Source organism: Rutidosis leptorrhynchoides, chromosome 6 (genome assembly GCF_046630445.1).
Source record: "Rutidosis leptorrhynchoides isolate AG116_Rl617_1_P2 chromosome 6, CSIRO_AGI_Rlap_v1, whole genome shotgun sequence".
In the NCBI taxonomy this organism is placed as follows: Eukaryota; Viridiplantae; Streptophyta; class Magnoliopsida; order Asterales; family Asteraceae; genus Rutidosis; species Rutidosis leptorrhynchoides.
In genome coordinates this window covers 372,517,501-372,528,878 of record NC_092338.1, presented here as the reverse complement: position 1 = coordinate 372,528,878, position 11,378 = coordinate 372,517,501, and the positions used below count along the sequence as shown (strand labels likewise).

The window sequence follows — 11,378 nt, the reverse complement described above, 5'->3', positions numbered from 1 at the left end:
TGGCGAAAAAATTTAACTCGCGGCGAGCAGGAAGATACGAGCTGTCGTCGTGTTTAACATTTTTTAAAAAAGTGTCCGTTTCGAACGTAGTTAGTGTCGTTTTGTTCATAAAATTATTTCGAGTCTCTCGCTGCCGTCGAAAAAATTTAACTCGTGCCGAGCGGGAAGATACAGGTTGTCGTTGTATTTAGCGTTTTTTGAGAAGTGTCCGTTTCGCGTACAGTTAGTCCCGTTGGGTTCGTAAGATTTTTTCGAGTTGAACGGTGGTCTCTGAAAAATTTAACTTGCACCCAGCGAGAAGATATGACCCGTTATAAATTCGGGTGAAATTAGTTTCTTCTATTTTAATTAAATTATATATTTACACTTGTTACCCCTTAAAACGTGTAAACTTGAGGGACCGTTGTAGAAATATAGATGAACTTGAGGGACCGTTGTAGAAATATAGATGAACTTGAGGGACCGTTGTAGAAATATAGATGAACTTGAGGGACCGTTTGTAATGTGAACATAAACTAAAAACTACAATAAGCTATAACTAAAACTACACAAATTTCTAGCCACTTTAACTCGCACCCAGCGATAAGATATGTCCCGTTATAAATTCGGGTGAAATTAGTTTATTATATTTTAGTTAAATTATATATTTACACTTGTTACCCCTTAAAAAGTGTAAATTTGAGGAACCGTTGTAAAAATATAGATGAATTTGAGGGACCGTTTGTAATGTGAAAATAAACTAAAAACTACAATAAGTTATAACTAAAATTACAATTTCTAGCCACTTTTAGTATATAAGGTTAATTAATTAATAATAATAATAATAATTAATAATAAAATAATTAATAATAATAATTAATAATAAATAATTAATAATTAATAAAATACAATATAATTATATAATTATGAGATTTTGTAAAACATGTTAAAATGGAAAAGAACTAATTTAGTAAAAGTCAACATAATCAGCCCACAAAATTTAATCTCCGGCACCGCCCGATTCTCTCTCCCTAGATCTCACCATTTCAGCCAACCCCAGCTCCCTTTACCCTGTTCTTCTCTGCAAAATATCCAGCTACAATAAAAAAAAAAAAAGAATAGATTAATACACAGAAAACACCTTCAGTGTGTATACGTGTCAACCTCAGATCTGTTGGTTCTTCATCCAACTCAACAGATCTGTTATTTCTGTTGCAGATCGTTAACGGTGCGTAATTTTTCAAACCCTAGCTCATTTACATATTTCATTAGTTCTTTCAAGTTTAGTCAAAATAGTATTGCAACTGCATTTTTAATTAGTTACTTCAGCTGATTTCGTTATTAGCAATCAAAATGTAATGATGATGCTCTGTTTTGGATTTTGATATCTAATAATGGATCGTGTTTAATTTTTTATTTCGAGAGCTGGAGATCTAGAATTAATACTTGTTATTTATGATTTTTTATTTTTATTGTTTTGGAATTCTGTTTTTGTTTAGATATATAGTTATGATTATGATTTTTGACATTTGCTAATGCATCTAAAATTTATATTCGTTGTTGCTTTTCAATGTAACTAATGAGATCTGATACTCTGTAGTTAATTTATGTGTTAATTTCATAAATTGGTTGATATCATGACATCATGCTGAACAGAATCATATTTGGTTCCCTATTTTGAGCTTTTTTGGAGTTTATGTTACATTTTTCTGACATTTGCCCTTAATTTAATGCCGTTTTTAGTATTTATATATGTGGATCTGATTTTGAATTATTTATAGAGTTTGGTCCGAAGAAAAATTAGGGAAAATGGCACCATTTCGGAAGGCAATTGGAGCTGTGAAAGATCAAACCAGCATTGGAATAGCAAAGGTTGCTAGTAATATGGCACCAGAACTCGAAGTTGCTATCGTGAAAGCCACTAGTCATGACGATGATCCTGCAAGTGAAAAGTATATACGCGAGATCCTGCAGCTTACATCGTACTCACGAGGTTACGTGAGTGCTTGTGTACACGCAGTTTCGAAACGGTTAAGCAAGACTCGTGATTGGATCGTGGCGTTGAAATGTTTAGTTCTTATTCATCGGTTGTTGAATGATGGCGACTCAATTTTTCAGCAGGAGATTATGTATGCTACTAGAAGAGGAACTAGGTTGCTTAATATGTCGGATTTTCGTGATGAGCAACATTCGAATTCGTGGGATCATTCGACTTTTGTGAGGACTTATGGGTTTTACTTGGATCAACGATTGGATTTGATTGCTTTTGAGAGGAAGCAAAACAATGGTGGAAACAGTGATGTTGAGAAGTTTAGGGAAGATCGATGGAGATCACCTCAACACGATAGATATGATTACGATTATAATGAATCTCGTGATGAAATTGGGTACGGAAATATACGGAAATCGAGATCTTCGGGTGACGTTAGGGATTCGTCTCAAGAGAAAAAAGATGCTACTCCGTTAAGGGATATGAAACCCGGGATGATTTTTAGTAAGATGGGCCATTTACAGAAGCTGTTGGATCGAGTTTTAACATGCAGGCCTACTGGTCTGGCTAGAAACAGTAGGATGGTGTTGGTTGCGTTATACCCTATTGTGCAAGAAAGTTTCAAACTTTATGCTGATATATGTGAGGTTTTAGCCGTTTTGCTTGATCAGTTTTTTGATATGGAACATCAAGATTGTGTACAGGCATTTGATGCTTATGCTAGTGCTGCAAAGCAGATCGATGAGTTGGTCGGTTTTTATAACTGGTGTAAGGATATGGGCATTGCCAGATCATCTGAGTATCCAGAAGTTCAGAAAATAACCGGAAAATTACTTGAAACACTCGAGGAGTTTGTGAGGGACAGATCGAAAGCTGCTAAAAGTCCCGAGAAGAAACCTGAAGTTATCGAACCAGTAAAAAAAGAAGAGCCTGTTCCTGATATGAACGAAATAAAAGCGTTGCCGGCACCTGAAACTCCACCGCCGCCGCCTGTCGTTGAGCCGCCTCCACCTAAACCGCAAGGTGATTTAGTGGACTTAAGGGAGGACTCATTGACAGCTGATGATCAGGGAAATAGATTCGCTTTAGCATTGTTCGCGGGTCCCGCTGCAAACAAAGGGAATGGAAATTGGGAAGCGTTTGGGTCAAATGGGTCGAATGAGGTGACATCAGCGTGGCAGAATCCGGCTGCCGAGACGGGAAAAGCCGACTGGGAACTTGCATTGGTTGAAACCACAAGTAATTTAGAGAAACAAAAGGCTGCAATGGGTGGTGGGCTTGACCCGTTACTGCTAAACGGTATGTATGACCAAGGAATGGTTAGACAACATGTGAGCACGAGTCAGTTAACCGGTGGTAGTGCTAGCAGCGTTGCACTACCAGGGAAAACGGCTACACCTGTGTTAGCACTACCTGCTCCTGATGGGTCGGTTCAAGCTGTTGGCGGTGACCCGTTTGCAGCCTCACTGAGTGTCCCACCACCTGCTTATGTTCAAATGGCGGATATTGAAAAGAAGCAGCATTTGTTAGTGCAAGAACAGATGGTTTGGCAACAATATGCTAGAGATGGAATGCAGGGTCAAGGTAGTTTGACCAAGATCAATGGCGGTGGATATGTTGCACCGGGTCAACCGCCCATAATGCCTTATGGTGTTCAACCTGTAAACGGTTACTACTATCCTACTTATTAATATGAAATGTTTGATGTGCATTTGTTATTTTGTATACTATTCAGTTGATTCCTATATGTTTGCATTCCACTATTTTTTGAGGCATATTTGTTGTTGTAATAGAATACTGAGTTCACTGTAAGTCAGTATGCAATATGTCATTGTAATTTTGTACTACCTCCGTCCCTAAATTATTGTCCAGTATTCCATTTTGGGATGTCCCAAATTAATTGTCTACTTCCATAAATAGAAAGGAAAGGAGATATTTCATTGGTGGATCTGGAGAGAGAAGATATTTCATTGGTGGAGAAATAAAGTTAGTGGGATTTCCTAAAACTGTGTGTTTTTTGTCTGGGGACAATTAATCTGGGACGGAGGGAGTAATTATTTGTGTACAATATCAAACTGCTATTTGCTACTTTTGTCATACGTATATGATGAAGTAGGTTTTATAGTATTCTTTTTGGGTCCTTTGATATGGATATTGCTTCTTACTTTCGTTACAAAAGAGACATAGCATTAGATGCTTGTTTTCTTGAAGTCCAAGTATTCCTTCCTTTACTGTATATTCCAGATGCACCAGCATAGTTGCTTGACTGGTACGAAGCCTTTGCGTTCCTTGTCCTTTAATTGGCGAGGGTTCAAATCTCAAAGGGGAGGTTTTTTCAAGGGTTCTGTTGTGGTGATAAAGGTGTATGCCCCAAGCCATTCGGTTTAATTTAAAGCACACCGGGTACCCAATGCGGCGATGGTGTGTGAAAAGTTTCCTCCTAACGCGTGAGTGAACGCGTGAGTGGTGGCAAATGAGAATATTCGATGCAGAAATAAGCCGTTCTAAAAAAAAAACGTGACTTAAATAAACAAATGATATCGGAGTAATATTTTGGACTTTACAAATGGAACAAACTACAAAGTGAAGCACTAATCTTTGTTCGAGAAACCTATAATTTATGTTGGTGACCTAACTTATCAAATGGCCTTATTAATTGACCTTGTAGATGTATCATGGTCAATGTAATCGAATTTTATAAGATTAAAGTTAAAGTTATTTCACGGAATACATTCTAATGGAATGAAATTTGTCAAAAAATTGAAATTAGATCAATTTGAATTTGAAGAAATTAGAATTTCATTCCGATGAATGTGAGTATGAATAAATGAAAATATATCATACACATTTGGTTGACATGTAATGAAAATGAATTCCAATTTATAATATATCTTAATTTAATAAATAATACGGAGTATATAAATTTAAATATCAATTTATGTATAACTATAAGTTCAAGTATATATATATATGAATGTCCTACATGTTATGTTATCAACTTATCATATAACGTTACCCAACAGAGTTTCGTGGTTATTATTATTTATTTTTTTAATTAGTGAGGAAATGCTCTATGAACGAGCACACTAGTCCCATTCTAATCTAATCTAATCTAATCTAACATAATATAATCTAAAGTGATCGGAGACAAAAAAAAAAAAAAAGAAAAAAAAAAAAAAAAAGCCTAAGAGGTATTGATAGACCAACTTGAACATAATCTTAACCTCGTTCCGTCTATCCAGAATGAGGAAATTAAGGCAATCAAAAGAGAGACTCATATAATTGAATTCAATTCCCGAGTTTTCACCAACCAAACAGAATGAAATGGATTCTTAATTTTTCAGGAATTTGTGAACTAAACACGTCTATGTCGTCTAATAGTCGAACTTTAAAGTTGTATATGTACTATTGGAGATTTCAACAATATATGATATATATGGAGCATGTGTAACGTTTTTTTATGTTAATTGGGCTTCCGTTTGGACCTATTTCATTATCACAAACATATGGTCCATTTGTAATCTTTTGACATATCTAGTGATTTCAAACCAACTTTTAATGGTTTGTTTCGACATTAATTTTAGCATTTTGCAAATTTTAAGTCAATGGTAGTTGTTCAAAGTTCATAATACACGTTTTGTTATAATTTAGGAGTTTATAACTACCTTTTCAAGGCTTGATTCTTGACAATATATTACTAATATTGATATTATAGAAGAGTGAAGAAGAGAGCAAAAATTCCATATTTTAAGAATGGTGTATTGATATGCTTACATTCGTCCGATATTTATACTACATAAAGTCATTCACAACTGCACAATTTATCCAAATGCAATTCACATGTTTTTGGTTGTATATACAAAAGTTGTCGGCTACAATATTTATAACACTCCCCCCTTGAACGACAATTTTGTTTCATTGGAGATCAACTACGAGTTACTGCCTCGTTAAAAACCTTGCTAAAGAAAACCCAGTGGAAAAAAACTTTAGCTAAGGGAAAAAGAGTGCAACATGGAGTTGACTCCCCCTCAAGTAGACATCGCTTCAGCTGTTACATCTTTTGAACATGTCTCATGCCAATGTTATGAACGTGTGTTCTGAAAATAGCAGTTGGAAGTGCTTTGGTAAAAAGATCAGCAGAGTTTTTACTGGATTGAACATATCTCATTTCAATCTGGTTGGCCTTTATGAGATCTTGAGTATATGAGAAGAATCTGAGGTTTTCATCTGAAACTGTATCATCTAAATCTTTTATGTACAAGTTTAGCCCGTGTGATCTGTCTACAGTCTCCTTCATGGTTAGCTGAACGTTGTTTAAATTCCTATTCTCTTTCAGTCTTTTTCTAAGCTTTACCTACATACCGTTCTTTCCCATCAAACTTATGACCGCTAAGACCGTCTATGGCTTTAGCATCTTGTATGCATTTATGTTTTGTTCTGTCACTTTTGATACTCTTCTTTCATTTGTACTATGCAAACTGCATTATCTTCATACATAATTGTTAGACTTTTATCGCGTTCTAGTCCACAAGAATCAGTAATGAGTTGTGTCATTGATCTCGACCAAAAACATTCCCGAGTAGCTTCATGTAATGCAATCACTTCGGCATGATTTGATGATGTTGCAACAAGTGTTTGTTTTTTAGAACGCCATGATATTGCAGTACCTCCATTTAGGAATACATATCCATTTTGAGATTTAGCTTTATATAGATCAGATAAATAACCTGTATTTGTATAACCAACCAAATCTTGTTTTGATTTGTTAGAATAAAATAATCCTAAATCAGTAGTTCCTCGAAGGTATCGAAATATGTGTTTGATCCCATTCTAGTGTCTTTTGGTAGGAGCTGAGCTGAACCTTGCTAACAAATTAACCGCAAAAGAAATGTCAGGTCCTGTATAATTTGTAAGATACATAAGAGCTCCAATTGCACTAAGATATGGTACTTCTGGTCCCAGGATATTTTCATGATCTTCACATGGACGAAATGGATCAGCTTCAACATTGAGTGATCTAACAACCATAGGAGTACTTAATGGTTTTTCCATGTCCATATTGAAACGTTTCAAAAACTTTTCAGTATATGTTGTTTGATGTACAAGTAAACCATCAGGCATATGCTCAATTTGTAAACCAAGGCAATACTTGGTTTTTTCGAGATCTTTTATTTTAATTTCTTTCTTTTAGAAGTTGAATGGTTTATGGATCTCTTTATTTGTCCTTATGATGTTAAGATCATCAACATAAACAAATATGATCACATATTTGATTGTTGTTTTCTTAATGAAAACACATGGGCAAATAGGATTATTTGCATACCATTTGCTTATCAAGTATTCACTTAATCAGTTATATCACATACGACTCGATTGTTTCAACCCATATAAAGATCTTTGTAATTTAATCGAATACATTTCATTGGGTTTTGCATTTGATGCTTCTAATACTTTAACTCTTCATGTATATTTATCTATATATCACTATCAAGTGATTCATTTAAATAAGTAGTAATAACATCCATGAGATGCATTTCTAAATTTTTAGAAACTGCCAGGCTAATTAAGTAATTTCATCCATAACAGGAGATTAAGTTTCCTCATAATCAATTTCTAGTCTTTGGGAGAAATCTTGAGTTACAAATCTAGCTTTACCTTTAACTTCATTTTTCTCATTTCTTTTTGAGATAAAAATTTATTTGTATTCCATACGTTTCACATCTTTAGGTGTGAGAACGATAGATCCGAAAACTTTTCTTTTATTGAGCGATTCAAATTCAGCTCGTAATGCTCTTTTCCAATTGAGTCCAATCATGTCTATTTTGACATGCAATGACAGATTTTGGTTCCAGATCATCATCTTTATTCATGATGTCATTGTAAGATTATATGAAAAATCAATATTTGTCATTTTGTTTCGGTTCTATAATATTGCATAATTTATTGCAATTTATGTATTTACATCGTCAATATCCTCTGCAGAAGGAATATTGATTTGTGGTTCTTCTTGAACACCTTTTTTTTATCTCATTATCAGCTCAGCTGATTTTCCTTTTCGAGGATTTTTATTTTTGGAACTAATTTGTCTTCCACGTTTCAGACGTGACAAAAGACTCATGAGTGACATTATTGCCAGCTTTTGGAATTTCAATTCTTGCTAGAGCATTTACTGCTGATATATATATATATATGATTTAGTCACTCTTTTTGCATCTGTAAATGCATCGGTCAATTTATTCGCAAGTTCTTGCATCTGCATTATTATTATTTTTTTTGAATTTTTGTTTCGTATTCTTTTGTGCGAGTATCAAGATACCTTAATTGATGTTCACATCATGAAACATCATTTTATTTTATTTTTCATTTCTCCTCCTAATCTAGGGAACAATTTTTCATTAAAATGACAATCAGTAAAAAACGTGCTGTAAAAACATCACCCGTCATGGATTCAATATATCTTATGATTGAAGATGTTTCATATCCAACATATATTTCAATCCTTCTTTGAGGAACCATTTGTTGTGGTGGTGCAATTAAAAATACACTGCACAACCAAATGTTCTAAGATGAAAAATATTTGTCTCTCGACCAAAATTAAGTTGGTAATGGAGAATATTTATGACTTGCACTTGGTTTAATGCGAATTAATGTCGCATCATGTAAATTTACATGTCTCCATATAAATATTGAGAGTTTTGTACTCATTACCAATTGTCTAGTTATTAGCTGCAAGTGTTTATCTATTGATTCAGCTAAACCAATTTTGTGTATGCACATGAGCAACTGGATGTTCAACAACAATCCCTGTAGACATATAATAATCATTAAATGTTTGAGATATTAACTCACCAGCATTATCAAGTCTCATCCTTTTAATGGTGTAATCAGAATAATGTGTTCTCAATTTAATAATTTGTGCAAGAAACTTTGCAAATATCATATTACGGCTTGATAACACACAAGCATGAGACCATCCGCTAGATGCGTCTATTAGAACCATGAAATATCAAAATGGTCCACATGATGGATGAATTGGTCCATATATATAACCTTGAATTCTTTCAAGAAACATTGGTGATTCTTTCTCAATATTCTTTTCATTAATCACCATATGTGCTTTTCATTAATCACCATATGTGTTTTTCATTAATCACCATATGTGCTTTTTCATTAATTACCATATGTGCTTTTCATTATATGCGCTGCGCTTTTCATCATATGCGCTTTTCATCATATGCGCTTTTAATCATATGCGCTGCGCTTTTCATCATATGCGCCTTTAATCATATGCGCTGCCCTTTTAATCATATGTGCTGCGCTTTTCATCATATGCGCTTTTAATCATATGCGCTTTTAATCATATGCACTGCGCTTTTCATCATATGCGCTTTTTATCATATGCGCTTTTAATCATATGCGCTGCGCTTTTCATCATATGCGATTTTTATCATATGCGCTTTTAATCATATACATTGCGCTTTTCATCATATGCGCTTTTCGATGCTACATAGGTATTTCTCATTTTCGGTTATCATTGACTGATAATCATATCCATTATGATATATATCATAGAAACTTAACAAATTTCTCTTTGATTTGGGAGGAAGCAAAGCATTGTTTATCAGAAAATTCGTACCATTTGGTAATATGAATTTTTGCCTTTTCCGTTCCTTATATCAAGTTTGCAAGACCTGATATAGTATTTATAATTCCTTCATTTGATTTAAATCAATGAAATATTTCTTAGATTTGATCATAGTGTGTATGTTACCACTATCTGCAATACATAGGTCTTTACCATTTAATTGATGTTGTATTTCAGCAGGATTCATACTAAAACTTCAAATAAGATAAGCAAATAATGAGTTATATTTCAGCAAGATAATCAAATTATATTACCTGCAAACAAATTACAATCTGAAGTACATAAAAGATAACACTTAATAAACATATGCGTTATGGTCTAAAACCATTTATTTATGAGTGATACATAACAAGCTAGGCATCTTAGAAAATTCAAACCATTCAAGTCTCAAGGTAGCTCAGGGTTTATTTAATCAAGATTTTTCAACAGATTCACTCTCGTTTTCTTTTCTTTTGGGACTTATTTGTAGAGATAAACAAGATAATCATGTATTCAAGAAATACTAGACTGATGATCCACGTTAACATATCATTAATAAGAATCTCCGGGATTCTTATAAGAGCGTCTACTAACATCTTCAATTTTATTCTTTCATGGATCACCGTTATTTCTTGATAATTAATATCGTATCTATCTTTGAGTATTTTCTATAATACATTTGGATCTTCGATCATATAATATGTAGATTCTAAGGACTCATCAATATGTTTGCTAAGAAAAATACTTGCTATTGCTTTCTCTTGTTCAGAACAATTGTTATTTTCATTCAGGGTTTCTAAAAGACCGTTAATTTGAGATGTTTTTCTACATTCATAACCCATGTTAAGCAGTTGTTCCCACTTGATTCTAAAGGAGCAAATTTAAGCCTTTTCAAATTCGACATTTTCTATTATAAAAAAAATGAACAACATAAATAATAATCATAATCAACTTCTATTCATAGACAAATAATAAAATGAAATTAGAATCATTTTAAATTCATAAGTAGCAAACAACAGAATAATGACATGATTACAAATGATAAAACCACAAGAGCAGGATAGAATATAGGTTCACCCGCTGGTATATTAGCAACAATGATGATAGTTAGTATGACCAATACAATAGGAAAAATCATCCTTGTGTGAATCATCTTTACAAAAAACTTTTTTTTTTTTAGAATGGTAATCTGAGAAAATGAAGATTGATTTGTGAAAATGTGAAAACGAAGATGTTTATTTTATATTTGAAAAATATAGTCGTTGTAACGTCGTCAGTTGACGTTAACAACCGTTATGTATATATGACCGTTGTAACGTCGTTAGTTGACGTTAACGACTGTTATGTACTCGTTGTATTAATAATAATTTTAATAAAGTACAAATACGATTACTATAAATACATTTAGTATAAATACGTTTAGTATAAATACGAAGATTAAGAGAACAAACATATTATGCATAAATAATAAATTTTAAGAATAAACATTAGTATGCATAAAATAAATAATGATTAATTGCATAAGTAATCATAAATGTTAAATAACATATATATAAATGTTAGTGAAGTTAATAAGAGTTAGATTATAGAAATATAATTCAGGCAGTATAACCGACCATATATAACTTAAATAACATAAATATAAATGTTAATGAAGTTAATAAAAGTTAGATTATAGAAATATAATTCAGGCGGTATAACCGACCATATATAACTTAAATAACATAATTATAAATGTTAGTGAAGTTAATAAAAGTTAGATTACATAAATATAATTCAGGCGGT

General features: G+C 33.1%; 1 protein-coding gene across 1 annotated transcript; it reads left to right on the top strand.

Annotated features, from left to right (window-relative positions):
* The first annotated feature begins 980 nt into the window (after positions 1-980).
* Positions 981-3,807, top strand: LOC139852039 (putative clathrin assembly protein At2g25430). The gene is made up of 2 exons (XM_071841258.1): positions 981-1,207; positions 1,761-3,807. The coding sequence occupies exon 2, from the start codon at positions 1,789-1,791 to the stop codon at positions 3,658-3,660; it is 1,872 nt and encodes a 623-aa protein (XP_071697359.1). The 5' UTR covers positions 981-1,207; positions 1,761-1,788; the 3' UTR covers positions 3,661-3,807.
* The last annotated feature ends 7,571 nt before the right edge of the window (positions 3,808-11,378 follow it).